Source organism: Oryx dammah, unplaced genomic scaffold (genome assembly GCF_014754425.2).
Source record: "Oryx dammah isolate SB20612 unplaced genomic scaffold, SCBI_Odam_1.1 HiC_scaffold_17, whole genome shotgun sequence".
NCBI classification, from domain to species: Eukaryota; Metazoa; Chordata; class Mammalia; order Artiodactyla; family Bovidae; genus Oryx; species Oryx dammah.
This window is the reverse complement of record NW_024070201.1, coordinates 75,731,470-75,754,489: the sequence shown is the minus strand read 5'-3', so window position 1 is coordinate 75,754,489 and position 23,020 is coordinate 75,731,470. Positions and strand designations below refer to the sequence as shown.

At 37.8% G+C, this 23,020-nt stretch overlaps 1 protein-coding gene across 1 annotated transcript; it reads right to left on the bottom strand.

The window, feature by feature from the left end:
- Positions 1–12,145: 12,145 nt before the first annotated feature.
- On the bottom strand, positions 12,146–13,084 carry LOC120876984 (olfactory receptor 4A47-like). The gene has a single exon (XM_040259294.1). The coding sequence runs from the start codon at positions 13,073–13,075 to the stop codon at positions 12,146–12,148; it is 930 nt and encodes a 309-aa protein (XP_040115228.1). The 5' UTR covers positions 13,076–13,084.
- Between the last annotated feature and the right edge of the window lie 9,936 nt (positions 13,085–23,020).

Here is a 23,020-nt window from a genome sequence, read left to right as displayed (position 1 = left end):
ACACTCTGGCCGGAGGAAAAAGAACCGCGCAAACAAGTTTGCAGTTTATTCTTATAAAACCCCCTTGGCGGAATTCCAGATTGCATGACTAAGCCTTTTTAGTACTGCGCAGGTGCATAAATGTTATCATACAGCAAAAGGGAGTGAAATTCATGTTTACTCCAGAGTCTGTCCAGAGCCCTTTTTTCCTCCTTATCACAGGAAGGGAATGTTCCCTCGTTTGCAAGGGACCATTAAACTCAAGGCTGTGTCCAGTCTCCTTGGCAGAACAACTAGTTTGCAAGCACGTTCAGCCCAAACAGAGAGTCCCATTTGCAGGCACATCTCTGCTTTCCCTATTGTGGCCGCATTAACTTCCTTCATCTCCCCCTTTTTTATTTGCTTTAATAAATTGTAGCATGGTCTGGATCTTCACTGCTTTGTGTTTTAGTTGTTTCTCTTTTTGCCATCACTGGAAGACTAGAAAAGCAACACAACATAAAAGTAATATAAACACAGTGTTTCCAAAAGTAGTCCCAACTAGTGTGGATATATGCCCTAATGGATTTAAGTTAGTCATTCCCTCTTGAAGACTTTTCAACAAATCAGACCCTGTAATGTCAGGTAAAGTCTTGCTAAAAGTAGACAAAATTTGTCGTTCCAGGTCCATAATCTCTGTAGTGAGATTTTGATGCCCAGTGAAAGATCGTTTTACTCTTTCCCATCCTTCAGTCATGTTAAATGGTACAGGTGTTACACAAAACTGAGAAGAGTTCTAATCACATTTCAACACACTTCGTGTAGATAAAACAGCTAATTGATCTCCAAGCCAGGAAACGGTGTGTTGAAGATTGAGCACATCGGTAGCAAGTTGTGCATCCAAATCTCGCTGTTGTTGCCATAACAAATGAGAGTCTTTGTGCCAGTCCAGAACAAAATCAGCTGTTTGAATTCTTTGGTGTAACACAAGGCTTGCCATCGCCGCTGTTGCAGTTACTGACGCAACTGCTAGAATCGAAGCAATGACCACACCAAGCATACGTCGAGATCAATGTAGCAAAGTCTGTACAGTGGTTACTAGATGAGAAACAGCAAAAGAATCTGACCATGGCCAAGTCAGATTTATAGGTAACCATACTTCTGTCCAAGCCTTAACAATTACTAACGAAAAATTGGAGTTACAGGCTTGCCTTTTAAATTTTTCCCACCAAGACTGATTTACACATTGAGTTAGATTACAATAGTCACATGACATAGACCTCACAGTATCATTCCAGGTCCAATTCCCATATAACAATGCAAAAGGATATTTTACACATGCCATTGCGGAATAAGATTTATTAACATGTATATCAGCATGGAATGGACCCAGAGTCGCCACTATCCAAAGTATAGATTTCTGACCAGATAGTGAGATTACCAGAAACTGCCCATAGTTTCCAAATATCTCCTTGAATGTGCGGATATCCTTGCAATTGTAATTGAGGAGGGACAAGTGCAAATTGCTGCCATTTAACTGGTTCATTACCATTGCCCATCAAAGTGTTATTTGCACGATGTCACCTAAGAGATTTATTTGACCATTTTTCTAAGAATTGCCCATGATCTGGACTCCAATCTACAACGATAGACCCAGAATAATTCATGGCTTTAAAGGGTTGATGACCTCGGCAATGTTCCCATTGCAAAGATTCTAGAGAAGGAGCAAAAAAGTTAATAGGACATAGTGACATGTGTATTCCATTATGAATGTCTATCAGTTCTGTCAAGGTGTTAAATCCCCTGGTGGAAACAAGCACAGTAAAAGTAGCAAAATGGTAATTATTATACTTTACCCCCCATGTATTATAAGAACGATGAGAATGTTCCTTGGTGGACAGACAAAAGGGGTGTCCTCCTATACACAAAGGAATACCTTCCACTGCAATGGTCAAATTACTAATATTATATTGTTGTTTATGATGAGATAGTTGTTCTATTCCCCCGCAAGCTGGTGGGGGAAAGAAGGCAGTCTCATTAGTACACACATGCTCTTCTGGTTCCCCCCCAGGAAACTGCTCTTACTAGTGGGGGATTAGGTATATACGCCCAATATGTATGATTACTTGCCGATACACCGATTACCTGACAGGTCACCACTGGCATCATGGCAAGCAAAAGACTGGTAGGATTCAGAGGTTGCCCCGCCTTCATTAACGTCTTCTTATCCTCTTCTTTCCCCTGAAAATGCAACTCTGCTGCTGATAGATTTCCCTTGCTCCAAATATTCAAAAAATTTAGGGTAAGTAAGGTTTTATTCAAAATGTCTTTAGGTTTCATAAATCTCTCTTGTTCCCCCTTTTTTATTTTTTCAAGATATTTTCATAAGGTACGATTAGCTCTTTCAATGATAGCTTGCCCTTGACTATTATAAGGAATACCAAAAGTATGATTTATATGGTATTGAGATAAAAAGTGAGCTAATTTTGTGGATTGGTAAGCAGGTGCATTATCAGTTTTCAATTCAATTGGTAATCCCATAACTGCAAAACAAGATAACAAATGAGTAATAACAGTGTCAGCCTTTTCAGAGTGTGATGCAGTGGCCCATTGAAAATGTGTGCAAGTATCTATAGTATGATGCACACATTTTTGTTGTCTGAAAGAAGAAATATAAATTATGTCCATTTGCCATATCTGATTTGCTTGTTGTCTTCTTATGTTGACACCTGGTGGGGTAAATGGCAAAGCAAAGGGTGCACATATGGAACAAGAATGAACAATATTTTGAGCTTGTTTTTGAGTAATAGCATGAGATTTTTGTAACCCTTTGGAATTGGTATGCTGTAAGAGATGTTTTTGTTTTGTTGTTTTTATAGGATAAAGTAAGGCATCAATTGTAGCATTTTCGAATGATAAGGGTCCAGGAAGGGCAGAATGTGTACGGATGTGAGTAAAGAAAATTAACTCTGAACATTGCAAAAGCAATTGTTGTACTTAGTAAAACAATTTACAATAGCTGTTTTAAGGGTCAGTGGAAGGGAGATATGGGGAAGCTGTAGGCAAGAGAGGACAGCATATCGAGAATCTGAAACAATGTTAATAGGGAGTTGGGGGAAATCTTGCAAAACTAAATAGATAGCCCACAACTCAGCAGGCTGTACAGAAGAAAATGATTGGGGGTGAACCTTAGAACTTTCCGGGGTCCAGTATCCAGCAGTATTTTTATTTTTATCTGTAAAAATAGTGGGTCCCTTAATTGGAACATCTGAAATTGGAGACTGACATATCATAGAGTTAGTCTGGAGAAAATCAATCAATTTAGATGACGGATAGTGATTGGAAAATGAACCAGGAAATGAGGCAAGAGAAATTTGCCAGTTTTCATTAAATTGTAAACATCGAGATATTTGAGCATTTGTTAACTGAGTAACAATCTGGTGTGGTTTATATCCTGACAATTGTAAAATATGATGGCGACCTTTCTGTATAAGGAAGGCTAATTTATCTATATATGTAGTCAATTTTTTGGAAAAGCTGTTAGGTAGGAAAACCCATTTTATTAATCCTTTTTTTTTTTTTTTGAGCAATTACACCAGATGGAGAATAAGGGGTATGAAATATTATGAACAAAATAGGTTGAGACTCATGTAAGTAAGTCAAAAAGCCATCTTTTAGTCGTTGCTCAACAAACTGAAGTTTTTGTAAAGCCAATGGGGTTAAGGTCCAGGGGCTATCCAGAGCTATATCTCCCTCTAAAGTAGAAAACAAATGTCATAATTGATAAGTAGGAATTCCAAGTACCAGGTGTAGCCAATTGATATCTCCCAATAACTTTTGAAAATCACTTAAGGTTTTGAGATGGTCTCTTTTAATTTGCAACTTTTGGGGCCTTATTTTATGTTGCTCCAATACCATCTCTAAATATGAAATAGGAAAGTCTTTTTGAATTTGGGGGGGGGGGGCTATTTGCAAATTGTATAGTCTTAAAGCCTCTTGTACTTTTTGAAAGAATTTATCATGTTCAGCAATACTAGGAGCTGCTAATAGGAGATCATCCATATAATGATATAGAATATAATTGGGGTATTTTTGACAGAGAGATTGTAAAGAGTGAGCAATGAATTTTTGGCATAAAGTAGGACTATTTGTCATTTTTTTTTGTGGTAAGACTGTCCATTGATAACATTTAACAGGCTGAGCATGATTAAGAACAGGAACTGTAAAAGCAAATTTATCTCGATCTTGCAATTGTAGGGGAATGGTAAAAAAAAAAACAGTCTTTAAGATCTAGCACCATTAAGGACCAATTTTGAGAAATAAGAGCTGGAGAGGGGAGTCTCAATTGCAATGCTCCCATAGGTTCAATATATTTATTAACTTTTCATAAATGAGTTAACATTTTTTATTTTTTAGATTTTTTTATAACAAAAATAGGAGAATTTCAGGGGGAGGTAGAGGGCTCTATATGACCAAGCTGGAGTTGTTCTTGTACTAATTGTTTTAATGCCTCGAGCTTCATTTGTGGTAATGTCCACTGCTCAACCCATTTTGAAGTATTAGTTAACCATTTTAATGGGAGTGCTCAAGGAATTTGAGCAGTGGCTACTCGTTTTCCGATGGAATGGTTACAGAAGCCCCCAAAGGAGAGAGAAGATCTCTTCCCCATATATTAATAGGTATGTTTACAATATAAAAGGTAACAAACACTGATCTTCCATTATGGAATTGGCATTGCAAGGGATGGGTACTCTTCCAGACATCTGCAATGGAGCCCAGTCCCATCAGCAATAGAGGGCTTTTTTCTTTTTTCTAATCTTGGGGCCATTGTTGAGAAGAAATGACTGAAATATTTGCCCCTGTGTCTATTAGTCCCTTAAAATTTTTTCCTTGTTTAATCAAGGAGAGAACAGGGCGAGAATCTTTGATAAGCATTTTTTAAAATATATGTCGCCCAGTATTTTTAAAGCCTCCTGTTTGTTCATTAGGAAGAGCCGAAAAAGGATGATAAGGTAGGAGAAGTATTTGAGCAATATGCTCCCCAGCTAACAGTGAAAGCATGGTAGAAGTAGAAACCATAATTAAAATTTTTTCAACATAGTCAGAGTCTATTACCCCAGGAATTATGGTTAGACCTCTCAAAGCCACATTGTTACGGCCTAATATCAAGCCAAAAATGTCCTTAGGCAGCGGTCTAAATACATTTGTTTTTAACTTGTAAATGTCTCCTCCTGGTGACAAAAGAACATTCTCAGCTAGTGGCAAATCAGCAGCAGCACTCCCTGAAGTAGCAGACTGTAAATCCGAAATCATCATTTGAGGTCTTTTTAATGGGGCATTGACTCGTAACGGTTGTTGAAGGGGAACAGGGTTGGGGTAGGTGGGACGGCAGGAAGGCAGGGAGGAGAAGTCCCCAATATTGTTCCTGGGCCCCAAGGACTTAGGCCTGCAGGATAGTTTCCCAGTATCGGGTTGCCCATTTTGTCTGTTTTAGATCTGCACTCATTAGTCCAATGAAACCCCTTCCCGCACAGACGGCAAGGTCCAGGAGGAGTCTTATTTTTTGCAGCAAAAGATCTGTCTTTAGGAATTGCACCTTGATCAGCTTTTAATTTTTGACATTTTCTTTTCATACGACCAGGTTTTTCACAATGGAAGCAGTTACCTCCCTTTTGTGGTCTCATAGCTTTGGCCAAGGCTGTAGCAAAGACATTAGCCTGATGCTCTGTTCTTTTTATTCCCGAGTAGGCTCTGATATATTTAGCCATAGATGTACCCTGTCCCTTTAATGGTCTCAGTATATGTTTGCATTTAGGATTTGCATTTTTAAATGCTAAAGTTTGTAATAATATCTCTGAAAATTTATCCCTCCTTACAGCTCGTTCCACAGCTACTGTAACCATTGAGAAACCTCCAAGACAGCTTGGGCAATAGATTTCCAGTCTAATGGAATGATTAATTTGCCTTTTTTTTAAAAATGATTTTAGCATAGCCAAAACAAAGGGAGATTGAGGACTGTATTGCGCTACTGCAGCTTTAAGATCTTTAAAAAATTTATATTTCAAAGGAGTGTATTGAACATTTATCACGTTGTCATTTTGTTGTCTCTGGATGGGAAATAATTGTGGAGGATCAATAAAACCACCAGGGGGAGCAGGTAAGTCATCATCATAAAGCATAGACAAAGGAAAGGAGAACTGACAATGTTCTTTGCTCACATCGGCCGGATCAACCGCAGTGGGGAAAAGAGAAGCATAAGGAGGAGCAGAAGATGTAGATTTCTTCTCCTCTTTATGGGACTTCCACCACTCCTGGAATAGATGGGTCATTTCTTTAATCTCTTTGCCCTCCTCTGATGAAACCAAAGAAACCTCCCAATCTGATTCCGAACTAACAGATGTTTCACCATTTCCAGGAGGAGGCTCACCTGTATCTTTACCTTCAGGCAATGCAGAAGCCCCACCAACGTCTGGCCCATCCTCATAAATTGCCTTTTCCTTCATTGCAGCATTAGATTTAGTTTCACTATCAGTAGATAGCAAAGTCAAAGCCTGTGTTATAGCACTACATAAAGTCCATAACTTGAAAGGGATCACATTACCCTTTTGATGTTGATTTTTTAATTTTTTTTGAATTATTTTTTACTCCTTTAAATTTAATTGTAACAGTTTGATATTGAAACCAGTAACAATATTGCTCCACCAAGTGAAAGAGCTCATTCAAATGATGAGTTGAGGCCTTAATGCCTATGGAGTGGAAAAGTCTTTTGAACAACTCCATGTACTGTGTCTGTAATGATGAGGAATTCCCCCATGATTTTCCTGAAAGTTCCCCTGCTATGAATATAAAACCCCCCCGGGGTTACTCACCCTTTCGGTTTCACTCGAGCCCCACGTTGGGCGCCAGATGTTGCGAGCGAAATGACATAAAGACAAGACACACACACAAGAGACAGACAAGACACAACTCTGGCCAGAGGAAAAAGAACTGTGCAAACAAGTTTGCGGTTTATTCTTATAAAACCCCCTTGGCGGAATTCCAGATTGCATGACTAAGCCTTTTTAGTACTGCGCAGGTGCATAAATGTTATCATACAGCAAAAGGGAGTGAAATTCATGTTTACTACAGAGTCTGTCCAGAGCCATTTGTTCCTCCTTATCACAGGAAGGAAATGTTCCCTCGTTTGCAAGGGACCATTAAACTCAAGGCTGTGTCCAGTCTCCTTGGCAGAACATCTTGTTTGCAAGCACGTTCAGCCCAAGCAGAGAGTCCCGTTTGCAGGCACATCGCTTTCCCTATTGTGACCGCATTATCTTCTTTCAGAGGGAGAGAGAGAGAAAGAGCACACGCATGTAGGAGAGGAAGAGAGAGAGAGAGAGAGAGCACACGCACGCGGGAGAAAAAGAGAGAGAGAGCGATTTGGCTCCTCCTTTTATATGTTTTTGCCTCAACCTGGGCCAGCCCTATGCAAATTGGGCTTAGCCAGGAGTGCTGTTTGTTCTACCTGAAGTCTTTACTCTGGTCCTCGGACCTTCCTTTGACCTTCCTTGTTTTTTAGCCACCGCCATTTTGGACTCCGTTTCCCTATTCTACCTACCTAACATATCCAACCATCTCATCCCCTGTTGTCCCCTTCTCCTCCTGCCCTCAATCTTTCCTAGTATCAGGGTCTTTTCAAATGAGTCAGCTCTTCACATCAGGTGGCCAAAGTATAGGAGTTTCAGCTTCAACATCAGCCCTTCCAATGAACACCCAGGACTGATCTGCTTTAGGATAGACTGGTTGGATCTCCTTGCAGTCCAAGAGACTTGCAAGACTCTTCTCCAACACCACAGTTCAAAAGCATCAATTCTTCAGCACTTAGCTTTCTTTATACTCCAACTCTCACATCCATACATGACCACAGATGGCTAACAAATGCATGAAAAGATGCTCAACATCACTCATTATCAGAGAAATGCAAATCAAAACCACAGTGAGGTACCATCTCAGGCCAGTCAGAATGGCTGCGATCCAAAAATCTACCAACAATAAATGCTGGAGAGGGTGTGGAGAAAAGGGAACCCTCTTACACTGTTGGTGGGAATGCAACCTAGTACAGCCACTATGGAGAACAGTGTGGAGATTCCTTTAAAAACTGGAACTAGAACTGCCTTATGACCCAGCAATCCCAATGCTGGGCATACACACTGAGGAAACCAGAATTGAAAGAGACATATGTACCCCCAGTGTTCATTGCAGCACTGTTTATAATAGCCAGGACATGGAAGCAACCTAGATGTCCATCAGCAGACGAATGGATAAGAAAGCTGTGGTACATATACACAATGGAATATTACTCATCCATTACAAAGAATACATTTGAATCAGTTCTAATAAGGTGGATGAGACTGGAGCCTATTTTACAGAGTGAAGTAAGCCAGAAAGAAAAACACCAATATAGTATCAGTTCAGTTCAGTCGCTCAGTCGTGTCTGACTCTTTGTGACCCCATGAATCACAGCATGCCAGGCCTCCCTGTCCATCACCAAATCCCGGAGTTCACCCAGACTCATGTCCATCGAGTCTGCGATGCCATCCAGCCATCTCATCCTCGGTCATCCCCTTCTCCTCCTGCCCCCAATCCCTCCCAGCATCAGAGTCTTTTCCAATGAGTCAACTCTTTGCATGAGGTGGCCAAAGTAGTGGAGCTTCAGCTTTAGCATCATTCCTTCCAAAGAAATCCCAGGGTTGATCTCCTTCAGAATGGACTGGTTGGATCTCCTTGCAGTCCAAGGGACCCTCAAGAGTCTTCTCCAACACCACAGTTCAAACGCATCAATTCTTCGGCGCTCAGCCTTCTTCACAGTCCAATTCTCACATCCATACATGACCACAGGAAGAACCATAGCCTTGACTAGACAGACCTTAGTCGGCAAAGTAATCTCTGCTTTTGAATGTACTATCTAGGTTGGTCATAACTTTTCTCCCAAGGAGTAAACGTCTTTTAATTTCATGGCTACAGTCACCATCTGCAGTGATTTTGGAGCCCCCCAAAAATAAAGTCTGACACCGTTTCCACTGTTTCCCCATCTTTTCCCCATAAAGTGATGGGACCAGATGCCATTATCTTCATTTTCTGAATGTTGAGCTTTAAGCCAACTTTTTCACTCTCCTCTTTCACTTTCATCAAGAGGCTTTTTATATGAACACATATATATGGAATTTTAAAAGATGGTAACAATGACCCTATATGTGAGACACTAAAAGAGACACAGATGTATAGAACAGTCTTTTGGATTCTGTGGGAGAAGGTGAGAGTGGGAAGTTTTGAGAAAATAGCATTGAAACATGTGTATTATCATATGTGAAACAGATCGCCAGTCCAGGTTCAATGCTTGAGACAGGGTGCTCAGGGCTGGTGCACTGGGATGACCCTGAGGGATGGGGAGGGATGTGGGAGGGGGTTTCAGGATGGGGAACACATGTAAACCCATGGCTGACTCATGTCAATGTATGGCAAAAACCACTACAATATTGTAAAGTAATTAGCCTCCAATCAAAATAAATATTTTTTTAAAAAAGCACCAATATTCACTCCATTATATTAGAGTATTTCAGTGAGTCAAGAATTTGATCCTTTCAGCTGAATACTTCTGTCTCCACCTCTCTCATGTTTGTAGTTAGAAATTCTCAGACTGAGGTCATCTAAAAAGTTTATTCACTCCTACATCTTGTACCCTGGCTTGGAAACCTTGAAATGGGGACCTAAATAGCTCATACTCCTTGAGATCATAGGGTGGGTCCTAATCTGATAGAACTGGCATCCTTATAAGAAGTAGAAGAGACAAAGAGCTTTGTCTTGCCCAAGTGCACAGAAGAAAGGCCATGAAAGACAGAGTGAGAAGGTGCCCAGTGCAAGGTAGGAAGAGAAGATTCACCAGAAACCAACCTAGCAATCACCTTGACCTTGGATATCAGCCTGCAGAACTACGGGAAAATAAATGTCTGTTGTCTAAGCTCTGCAGCCTATAGTATTTTGTTATGGCAACCCATGCAGACTAAGGTGACAATGATAATGATTAAAAAAAAAAAAAATCTAGGTCTGGTGAACAGAGACCTGAACTGAACAACCAGAATTCAACTCAGGAAAATCATGTTCCTTCATCCAATTACCAGATGCAAATATTTTTCAAACCCAGAGATTTTTGAATTCACATATTCTTGAATAAGATGTATGCAACATGACCACAAATAGGTGGCATAAATCTTCATTCCAACCTTTCTCTGATGGATCTGATACCATTTAGTTTGTGGATAGGAATTCTCATTTCTCTGAAGATACAAATGCTTTCTCAAGCAAATATTATCTCGATGTAGTTTTTACCAGACTAGCTTATTGAAACTTAATTTTAAAATGCAAATATATAAAATAGACATACTTCTGATAAAAAATTAGCAATTAAGGAATCCTAGGCTTTCAGATAGTAACGTATATTCTAATCAAATGTACACAATTACATTGTGTGTTAAATGGCACATGAATAAAGACATCAGTGGAAGCTAGTGGAGGAATGAATTTGATGCAAACACTTGCCATATTTTGGAATACAAAGTTAGAATATCAAAGCCATGGGGGAAAATAATTATGCACTATAATAATGACAATCTAGAAAAATAATTAAAATATAATCCCTACTTATCTCCTTATATCAAAGGAAAATGTAAGCAGAAAATGTAAAGACAAAAAATTGAATGTTGAAAAATGTGAAGAACATTTTGATAACATTGAGTTAGACAAATTCAAGATACAGAGGTAAAAAATATTGATAGAATTAATTATGTAAATGTATAAATATTTGTACATGCCAAAAAATATTCTTCACTGTATTAACAAAATTTAAAAAGAAATCACAAGCAGGAAAAATAATAATCCAAACACAGGGTAATAGGGGTAATTAGTGTGTCATTCAATCATTAAAATCAGTATGGAAAAGTGTTGGCAATCAAATACATACAAAAATTCATTAATAGGCAGTTCATGAAAAAAGACTACAAATCATTTAAACATGGATGATACTCAAATTCAATTATGTTTATTGAATAGAAATGAATCTATACAAATGAAACAATTTGTTTAATCACATTTTCATATACCATAAATGTTTATCAAGCACTAGTGGTTCAGCATATTGTCAAATGTATTTTCCAAAGTGAGGAGAATAGTAAGTTTGTTCAAGCTCATAATGGCATTTTTGCAATAACTATGAATATCAACATTTTAAATACTATACCACTTAACTCAACAATTCCACTTCTAGAAACTCATGCTTAGAAAATTTTAAAAAGACTTCTTTGCAGAATTATTTATTGTAGAAAAAGAGAACAAACGTGAAGAAAACTGGATACCTAAATTTTAGAGACTTTTTTAATCTTTATTTTTTAATTTAAATTTATTTTAAAGAAGCTGAGCAGTATGAGAAAATTAGAATGAGTTAGATCTGTGACGATTGTATGAAAAGATCTTCAGAAAACTGAGTTGCAAGATGCAAAATTTATACACAGAGACATACAGGCAAACACACATGAAAATATGCTTATTTTTGCAAAAATTATTATTTGAGTAATCTTAGAAACAGTATAGTGACTGCATCTGGAAAAACTGGGAAATTCTGATATTGGTTGGACAGGAGGTACATTTTACATGATTCTATTTCAGTAGAGATTCTATTTTTTAACATTTACTATTATACATCATACTTTCAATTTCCTGTAAAATGGAAAATGTTACACTAAATTTTCATATGTAAGCAAATAAAAGTGAATGAAGAGGATAGAATATATAGTATAAAATATTTTAATTAGTACAATAAAAAGTGAGGATAAAAGGTAAGAATCTGGTTACAAAAAATGAGAAAGTAATAAAAGTAATGCATATTAGTTAATTATTTTTGTAATTCTGACCAACGCATTACATATGACTTATTGACTCTATTTTAAATGCATTTCAACTTTCCAGTTGCAGTGATAAACTAGACATTAATGTTTACATTCAAGGAAGGAAACTGCTATTAATATAAAGAAATATTTTATTCTTTAATAAAACTAATGATAAATTCTTCAGGGAAAAGTTTCATCAATGCAATAGACTTTGATATTTGAAGTAAATTCCTAGTGTTAAACTACTGTCTTTGTAATGCATAATGCACTTATTTGCTACTTGACCTCACTTTTTTGGTCCAGAGCTTCTTTATAGCATTCATGATCTCAGAACTTCTTAGACTATAAATCAATGGGTTCAGCATGGGGCTTATGACTGTATAGAACACACTCAATGATTTATCAAAGGGGAAGGTCTTAGCAGGTCTCACATACATGAAAATGCAGGGAATAAAGAAGCAGACAACCACAGTGATGTGGGAACCACAGGTCTGGAGGGCTTTCCGCCTCCCTTCCTGACTCAGGTTCTTCAGAGAGTGCAGGATGACTCCATCGGAGACGAGCAAGAGCAGAAACAAAAGAGTGCACATCAGTCCCCCATTGGCCACCTCTAAAATGCCAATGACAAAGGTATCAGTACAGACGAGTTTCAATAAGGGGAACATGTCACACATAAAGTGATCAATGATATTGGGACCACAAAATGGGAGCCCATAAACAGTGCTAACTTGAATAATTGAGTGCAGAAAACCTCCAACCCAGGACACCAGCAGCAGTACAACACATACCTTTTTCCTCATGATCACCAGATAATGCAAGGGCTTACAGATGGCCACATAGCGGTCATAGGCCATCACCAGCAGAAGGGATATCTCAGATCCACCAAAAAAGTGCTCTGTAAACACCTGGGTCATACAGGATTCAAAGGATATGGCATTTTCCCCAGAGAACAAGTCTGAAATCAATCTGGGGGAAGTAGAAGAGGAATAAACCAGATCTATAAATGATAAGCTAGCAAGAAAAAAGTACATTGGTGAGTTCAGTGTCTTACTGACAGCTACAGTCACAACAATAAGCAGGTTGCCCACAACAGTCAAAATGTAGAAGAACAAGAAGATAACAAAAAGGACTTTCTGCTCCTTTGGATTCTGTGCGAGGCCCAAGAGGATGAAATAAGTTACATTGTTCCTTGGTTCCATCTAGTCTGTATAGGTGCTGTGTTCACATGTTAGAAACGGTATGCCTACAAAACAAGGGGACATTTTTAAATGAATTATAATTTTCATCCTTTGTTATAAATTCAATTAAAAGAATGTGTGTGGAGAATCTTTTCATATCCAATATATTATTGATATTTTAATTGCCAAGTTGAATAAGGTAGAGTTGCTTGCCCTCATGATATAATATATGATTAGGGATCAGATAAGTTATAAGGATATTCACAGAAGTTAAGAGTCACAGTACAAGGATATATCAATCAAAATTAGAATCAGAGAAGAATTTCCAGAAGAATTAATGCTTTAGCTGATTTTTTTAATTGAATTAAAAAGAAAGGACAGGATGGACTTCAGTGAAGTCACAAAGTGTAAAAGTGAGACTCAAGGTAATTTACATAATCAATGTGAGTAGATCAAATCATGAAAAGGTTTCTGTCCTGAATTATCCCAGATCTCACCGATACTTCTCAGGTCCTTAAGTGAATATTTCCCTTTTCCTGACCAATAAATACTGCAACAGTCTAATTTTGTGCCTCCAGACCCTGTGTTTCCCCTAATTTTCAAATTATATATCTCTAATTGTGGACATCTAATTGAATGCAATTTAATATTTGTAAACTCTGGGAGTTGGTGATGGACAGGGAAGCCTGGCATGCTGAGGTACATGGGGCTGCAAAGAGTCGGACATGACTGAGCAACTGAACTGAACTGAACTAATATTTATAAAACAAACTTTTTTATTTTCCACAATAAATGTAGGCATTTCTACACAAAATTTAAAGAATTATTACCTATTCATCTTGCTAAATGGTATAATTTTCCATGTTATTGCTCAGATAAAAAATTTCAGTTTTCTTCACTTATTTTTCACTCTCATAAAAATTAAACAAATCCTATTGACTCTACTTTCAAAATATATCACAAATTGCAATCCCTTCTATTTTTTTCTGCTATACTTTTTTATTATTATTATTCCTGGTCCACTGTGATAGCCTCCTACCAAGTCTCTCCATGTTTATTCTGGCCTCCAAAAATTGGTTGTCCTGAAGCAGTTCAAATTGTCCTTTTCAGTCTTATTCTGATGATATCACTCTGCTGCTCAAATATTGCAGTATATCCCAATCATGCAGTCATAGTTTAATGTATCACATTTAATATTTATATTAACATAGACTACAATCACTGTTTCATAACTGAAAAAACTAAGGCTCAGAACATCTATTTCATTTTCCCAAAGTCATACATTTTTAAGTGCTATACCTGGAATTGAATCTAAGTTTCATTTATTTCAAAGCAAGTTAATTTTTTTCATAATAAATAAAGTCACTCAATTGTTAAGCTATCTCCCAGTGTTTTCCATTAGTCTTACCTTATGGAGGCTTGTTTACAATCTGAAGAATGAGTTTTAACTCAATGTAAGCCCTGAAATTCTTTCATCCAGTATGACAGTTGAGGGCAAAGAATGCCTTATTACTTGAGGATAAAATTATGTATTTGACTGTTCATTTTCTAAATGGATTCTTCTCATTATTCAGAGGGCCATTTTTATATGCAGTGTAGATTCTTTGAAAAGAATTCCATGATGTACACAGAAAAACAAAGGTTTATCACAGTAGGAAGTTTATCAGAATGGCCAACAAATCCTATATGAACATAGAAGATAAAACTAGTCATTTCCCAGCGAAATTTTTCCATAGGTAAACTCTTTCCTAATAACATTAAAAAGAAAAATGGCATTTCATTGCTTAGCCCTTCTCACTCTGTCACATTGACATGGCCAGACTGTATTTTTGAAATCTAAGAAAGGACCTCCTGACTTCGACTTAAGAATGATGATCATGAAACAGTCCATCCCTTCCAGTTACAATTATTATTGAATCTTAGATTTGGAATGTGTCCAAGACTGATTCTTGCTTAATTAATTCAGTGGGATTTTCCACAAAGTTTTTAAAGAACATCTATATGTAAAGATATTAATAGGCCAAATCACATAATTCATGTCAGAAAAGTGTAACATGGGAAAAAAAATAGTATTTTAGATCTCTATCAGACCACTGCTAATCAAGAATAAAATATCAACCCAGTCATTCTGCTTCCGTGAACTTACTTGTTGTGTATTTCCCCACCTGCAATAGCAAGATTTTCTTTACTTTTGTTTAATACTCAATTTAATCACCATAAAATTTGGTTACAAATATAAAAATTATATCAAAAAACACAATTAAATATATTAAAATTGTAGATATAAAGCTAATAATTTCAACAATTAGTAATTTTTTAAAAAGTAGGCCATCTCTGTAATGTCAACAACTGTTCAATAAGAGAGGACACAGCAATTAATAAAACTGGGCTAAAATCATGTAAAAGTTTCTTTTCCCTGCATTCCTTTATTATTTTCTCATAATAAAGTTAGACAATAAAGAAAGAGACATTAATTGTAGTTGTATTCATGGTTTGTAATATAAGAAATAGAGTACTGGATAGAAAATAAGAGGAAGAATTCTACTGTGGGTAATGTAATCAGAGACGGTCTTTCTTAAAAAGTGATGCTTAATTAACCTTCAATTAAAATAAATAAATTTATATTAAAAAACAAAAATTAAAAAAAGGAGAGGAAATAGCTACCGTTAGAAGCACTGTTACAGAAAGCAAAATTAAATAAAAATTAATAACAAAATTATCTCACTTCAGAAAACAGAAGCTATACTTAGGAAAATCTAAAATTTCCACAGGAATTTTTATGTCAGTACTGTGTTACAAAGGACTTGTGATAGCGTGACCATCTTCAAGATTTTAATGTGGAGGTTTTAAAGCTTTAATGTTGAGGAAGATGTTAACAATGGCTCTGTCACATGTGGACTTGCTATGTCGAGGTACATTCCTGCTCGTGACATCGTAGAGGAGACAGTGATCAAGATCATCCACAAGAAAAAGAAATGCAAAAAAGCGAAATGGCGGTCTGACTGAAGAGGCCTTACAAATAGCTGTGAAAAGAAGCGAAACAAAAGGCAAAGGAGAAAAGGAAAGGTATTCCCATTGCAGTGCAGAGTCCCAAAGAATAGCAAGCAGAGATAAGAAAGCTTTCCTCAGTAATCGGTGCAAAGAAATAGAGGAAAACAACAGAATGGGAAAGACTAGAGATCTCTTCAAGAAAATTAGAGACACCAAGGGAACATTTCATGCAAATATGGGCTCAATAAAGGACAGAATGGTATGGACCTAACAGAAGCAGAAGATATTAAGAAGAGGTGGCAAGAATGCACAGAAGAACTGTACAAAAAAGATCTTCACTACACAGATAATCACGATGGTGTGATCACTCACCTAGAGCCAGACATCTTGGAATGTGAAGTCAAGTGGGCCTTAGAAAGCATCACTATGAACAAAGCTAGAGGAGGTGATGGAATTCCAGTTGAGCTGTTTCAAATCCTGAAAGATGACCCTGTGAAAGTGCTGCACTCAATATGCCAGCAAATTTAGAAAACTCAGCAGTGGCCACAGAAATGGAAAAGGTCAGTTTTCATCCCAATCCCAAAGAAAGGCAATGCCAAAGAATGCTCAAACTACCGCACAATTGCACTCATCTCACATGCTAGTAAAGTAATGCTCAAACTTCTCCAAGCCAGGCTTCAGCAATACGTGAACCCTGAACTTCCAGATGTTCAAGCCAGTTTTTGAAAGGGTAGACAAACCAGAGATCAAATTGCCAACGTCTGCTGGGTCATCAAAAAAGCAAGAGAGCTCCAGAAAAAGATCTATTTCTGCCTTATTGACTATGCCAAAGACTTTAACTGCGTGGATCACAATAAACTGGGGAAAATTCTGAAAGAGATGGGAATACAAGAGCACCTGACCTGCCTCTTGAGAAATCTGTATGCAGGTCAGGAAGCAACAGTTATAAATGGACAGGGAACAACATACTATTTCCAAAAAGGGAAAGGAGTACATCAAGGCTGTATTTTGTCACTGTGCTTAGTTAACTTATATGCAAAGTACATCATGAAAAACGCTGGGCTGGATGAAGCACAAGCTGTAATCAAGATTGCCAGGGGAAATATCAATAACCTCAGATACACAAATGACACCACCTTTATGGCAGAAAGAGAGGGAGAACTAAAGAGCCTCTTGATGAAAGTGAAAGAGGAGAGTGAAAAAGTTGGCTTAAAGCTCAACATTCAGGAAACTAAGCATCTGATCCCATCACTTCATGGCAAATAGATGGGGAAACGGTGGAAGACTTTAGTTTTTTGGGCTCCAAAATCACTGCAGACGGTGATCACAGCCATGAAATTAAAAGATGCTTACTCCTTGGAAGAAAAGTTATGACCAACCTAGAAAGCATATTAAAAAGCAGAGACATTAATTTGCCAACAAATTCCGTCTAGTCAAGGCTATGGTTTTTCCAGTAGTCATGTGTGGATGTGAGTGATGGACTATAAAGAAAGCTGAGTGCTGAAGAATTGATGCTTTTGAACTGTGGTGTTGAAGAAGACTCTTTAAAGTCCCTTGGACTGCAAAGAGATGCAACCAGTTCATCCTAAAGGAGATCAGTCCTGAATATTCATTGGAAGGACTGATGTTGAAGCTGAAACTACAATATTTGGGCCACCTGATGTGAAGAACTGACTCATCAGAGAAGACCCTGATGCTGGGAAAGATTGAAGTCAGGAGTAGAAGGGGACGACAGAGGATGAGATGGTTGGATGACATCACCGACTCAATGGACGTGAGTTTGAGTAAGCTCTGGGAGTTGGTGATGGTCAGGGAAATCTGGCATACTGCAGTCCATCGCATCATGACTGAGCAACTGAACTGGACTAAACAGACATTCCTTCTATTTCCAACTTGCTGAGAGTTGTTTATGAAAAGATGTTTAGTTTTTATATGATCATGATCAAACCAAGGAGAAATTAAGAAAATAATTTCACTTACAAAGCACCAAAAAGAACAAAATATTAAGAGCAAACTTAACCAGTGAGACAAAAGTCTTGTAAACTGAAAATCACAAAATGTTACTCAAAGTATTTATAGAACACACACATATGTGGAAAAACATTTATGAACTATAATATTCAATAGTATTTAGATGTTAATATTACTTCAAGTGATCTAAAGATTCAGGACATTCCCTATCAAAACTCCAAAAATGTTTTTTGCAGAAGTAAAAAAGTTCATGATAAAATTCATATGGAATATTAAGGACTTCAAAGTTGCCAAAACAGTTTTGAAAAGGGAGAAAGTTGGAGGTCTCATAATTCCTGATTCTAAAGTAAAAGTAAAACTTAAAAAAAATAACAAAGCTACAGTAATCACAGCACTAGCATTGGGATAAAGATGGACAACAGACTAATGGAGTAAAAAGAATCTAGAAATAAACTTTTGTATACATCCTAGATAATTTTCAACTGCTGAGAGTATTTTATGGAAAAAAGATCTAATATGACATTAAGTGAAAAAAAAAAAAGGCAGTCACCAAAAAACAAATATTGTATGATTCCACATTAAAGTGAAAGTGAAGTCATTCAATAGTGTCCAACTCTTTGCAACCCCATGGACTATAGCCCACCAGGCTCCTCCATCCATGGGATTCTCTAGGCAAGAGTACTGGAGTGGGTTGCCATTCCCTTCTCTAGGGGATCTTCCTGACCCAGGGATCAAATCCAGGTCTCCCGTATTGCAGGCAGACACTTTAATCTCTGAGCCACCTAATAATCAAATCATAGATCAAAAGTAGAGTGGTGGTTGGTTGCTCACAGGTCAGTGATGGAAAATGGAGAATTTTGTTTAATAATTTTAGAATTCAGTTTGAGTAGTTGGAAAAGTTCTGGATATAGACAGTGGTAATATTTGCATAACAATGAGAACTAACTTAATGCCACTTTAAAATGATTAAAGATATGAATTTTATTATGTATATTCAGCCATAATTTAAGAAGTAAATTTATGAACTAAAGTGACCTCATTAATTGATTTATGATATGAACATAGCATACAGCATGATAGCAAGTACAGGCAAATATCACTGGCTTCAGATACATCTGGGTAATTTAAGAGGTAAATATGTCAATACAGTGACAAAACTACTAAAGTAAAACTGTTATTTTTAAATTTTTATTTTAATTTGGAGCGTGCATGGTTGTATGCTCGGTGGTTTCAGTCATGTCCCACTCTTTGTAAATCTGTGGACTGTTGCCCACCTGACTCCTCTGTCCATGGGATTTTCCTGATAAGGATATTGGATTGGGGATGCCGTGCCCTCCTCCGTGGGATGTTCCCAATCCAGAGATCCAGCCCTCATCTCCTGTAGCTCTTGCATTGCAGGTGGATTCTTTACCACAGAGCCACTGGGTAAGCCCATATTAGAGTACAGTGTTTGACAACGTCCTGGGCTCAGGTCTACAGCAGAGTTTGAGTAGAGTTCCATGTGCTGTCCAGTAGGACTTGTCATAATCTATGTCCAACATGTGGTGACTTGGTTGCTAAGTTATGTCCAACTCTTGGGATACCATGCACTGCAGCCCACGAGGCTCCTCTGTCCATGGGATTCTCCAGGCAAGAGTACTGGAGTGGTTTGCCATTTCCTTCTCCAGGGGATCTTCCCGACCCAGGGATGGAACCTGGGGCTCCTGCACTGTAGGCAGATTCTCTACAGATTGAGCTACCAGATGTATTGGGGGCTTCCCTGGTGGCTCAGTGGTAAAGAAACCACGTGCAATGCAGAAGACACAGGAGATGTGGGTTCCATCACTGAGTTGAGAAGATCCCCTGGAGGAGGCGTGGCAACTCACTCCGATATTCTTGCCTGGAAAATCCTATGGACAGAGGAGCCTGATGGGCTACAGTCGATGGGGTCATAGAGTCGGACATGACAGACGTGACCGAGCATGAGCAGGAGTGTGTATTTGTCAACTTTAAATCTCTTTGTAATCAATTCAACAAAGTACCCACATGAGCTAACACTTTCACGATAGGCTAGGCATTGTTCTAAGTCAGGATGCATCACAAAACAAAGACAAAAAGAAGAAGGCTGCGGTGAGCAAGAAGGAAACAAAACCCAAAATATTTTGGAGTTCGAAAAACAGATTTTAGATGTAAGTTAGCTAACATATTTCAAGGATTTTTGTGCCCCTCCAGACTAGTGCAAATTGCCTGCTTTTGCATGGGAAAGAGGGGATTTTATGACATGAAACTTCCCTCCCTACAAAGCAGTGAGAATACACACTACAGATTGTATGTCAGTTCCACGCTGCAAACACAGATGCCCGAGTGACTGATGAAACACTGATTGGAAAGAGTTTACCCTCCAAGTAACAGAGAATAATTTATGCTACATGGATGAGTGATGACTTAAATAGAAATTGTAATACTTGAAATAAACAAATATGTTTGTATTTCAAAAGAACAAAATCTCTAGAACTGTGTCTTAATGGCTTCTTTTTTGATTGTTAACTAGATTTTATTTGTTGTTTTGTTTGTTTGTTTGTTGTTTTTGTTGTGCCATGTGGCTTATGGGATCCTAGTTCCTTTACCAGGGACTGAAACCCTGACCCTTGTCAATGAAACCAGGTAGTCACAACCACTGGACTGCAGGAAATTCCCGAATACTAATTCTGATAGAAATTAAAGTTCAACTGACAGTTGAGCAATACATAAATCTAAATAGTCTATATAGTGGTAGATAATGCTCAGCCTGGATCTTTCCTCTGAGTGCCTATATTTCAAAACCAACATAATTTTGATAAGTGGTGTCCAGTTGTCCCCAATCATAAACTTGTATTTTCTCTTTTCCATTTTAAAGAAAAACTCATTGTATATTGTTACAGACTCACTTTTTCATTCCAGAAATTCCTCAGAACAATTTCACCTCTAAATTACTGAGTGTACAAGCTTAAGAAATGTAGCATAGAAGTTATCACGATCTGAAAGGTAGCCAGGACTTGGGAACAGACACACAAATAAGCAAACACAAAGGCTAAGATGACCATAGTGATGTGAGAGACACAGGTGGGGAGGACTTCCCCTCTCCCTCCAACAGATAAGTCTCCAGGGAGCACAAGAGGACCACACAGGAGACCTTCAAGGGAAAACATTCAACAGGCAGATGGACCCACTGCTGGTAGCAACAGGGACCAAGAGTGTGAGCATCCCTGAAGACAAGTTTCAATAAAGAATTTGTCACACATTAACTGTCCATGACATGGGAACCACAGACAGGCAGCTGCACTATGAAGAGAATCTGGGTGGTTCCAAGGAAAGAGGGAGCCACATCTCTTTCATTCATGATGGTTTTACAGCACAGGGTTTTGCAGATGGCCACATAGTGCTTATTGTAATCATGATGGGCAGAATGATCTCAGCAGAGACAAAAGATGTTCAGCAAAGATTTGAGTCCTGCACTGACTGAAAGAGAAGGGTTTTTTTTGTTTGTTTTTTGTTTTTGTTTTGTTTTGTTCTTACAGCAGTGTCAGCCAGCATTTTAGGTATCATAGCTGAAAAACAATAGCGATCTATAAAGGATAAGAAAGTGATCTACAAGAAACACAAACAGGAACTCTACCCAAGCTTACAAGAGGTGACTTTTTGACTGAAGATGTGTATTATGGCACCTAAATAACAGTGTTTCAAACTCTTCCTAATTTCACCTTCCTAAGGTGCTGACTCGATGGACATGAGTCTGAGTGAACTCTGGGAGTTGGTGATAGACAGGGAGGCCTGGCGCGCTGCAATTCATGGGGTCACAAAGAGTCGGACACCACTGAGCGACTGAAATGAACTGAACTGAACTGAACTGAACTGAAGGTGAATCTTATTGAAAGTAGTGCCTGAACATTGTTTTGTGACTAGCCTCTTTTAAATTTCTTTTCACTTAATTTTAGTTTTAGTTTTAAACTATATCATTTATTTTATTTACACAAATTTATCATTAATTTTTAATAATTTTGAAATAGAAATATGTAAGTCTAAGCATATTTTTGAGAAACAATAGAAATGAGAGACTGCTAGTCTCCTCACAGATCAAAATATGTCACATATTATGGCAATTATGTGTCAACCTGCACATGAATAAAGAGATTAGTGAAATGGAAGAGTGTCAAATTGTGTCCAAATACATGGGGATTTCAGGATATAATAATCATGATTTCAAATAATGACCAAAAGATAATCAAGCTGAAATTGAACTGTTCTATGAAGACCTACAAGACCTTTTAGAACTAACACCCAAAAAAGATGTTCTTTTCATTATAGGGGACTGGCATGGCAAAAGTAGGAAGTCAAGAAACACCTGGAGTAACAGGCAAATTTGGCCTTGGAGTGCAGAATGAAGCAGGGCAAAAACTAATAGAGTTTTGCCAAGAAAATGCACTGGTTATAGCAAACACCTTCTTCCAACAACACAAGAGAAGACTCTTGGACATCACCAGATGGCCAACAGTGAAATCAGATTGATTATATTCTTTGCAGCCAAAGATGGAGAAGCTCTATACAGTCAACAAAAGCAAGACCAGGAGCTGACTATGCTTCAGATCATGAACCCCTTATTGCCAAATTAAGACTTAAATTGAAGAAAGTAGGGAAAACCGCTAGATCATTCAGGTATAACCTAAATCAAATCCCTTATGATTATACAGTGGAAGTGAGAAATAGATTTAAGGGCCTAGATCTGATAGATAGAGTGCCTGATGAACTATGGAATGAGGTTCGTGACATTGTACAGGAGACAGGGATCAAGATCATCCCCATGGAAAAGAAATGCAAAAAAGCAAAATGGCTGTTTGGAGAGGCCTTACAAATAGCTGTGAAAAGAAGAGAAATGAAAAGCAAAGGAGAAAAGGAAAGATATAAGCATCTGAATGCAGAGTTCCAAAGAATAGCAAGGAGAGATAAGAAAGCCTTCCTCAGCAATCAATGCAAAGAAATAGAGGAAAA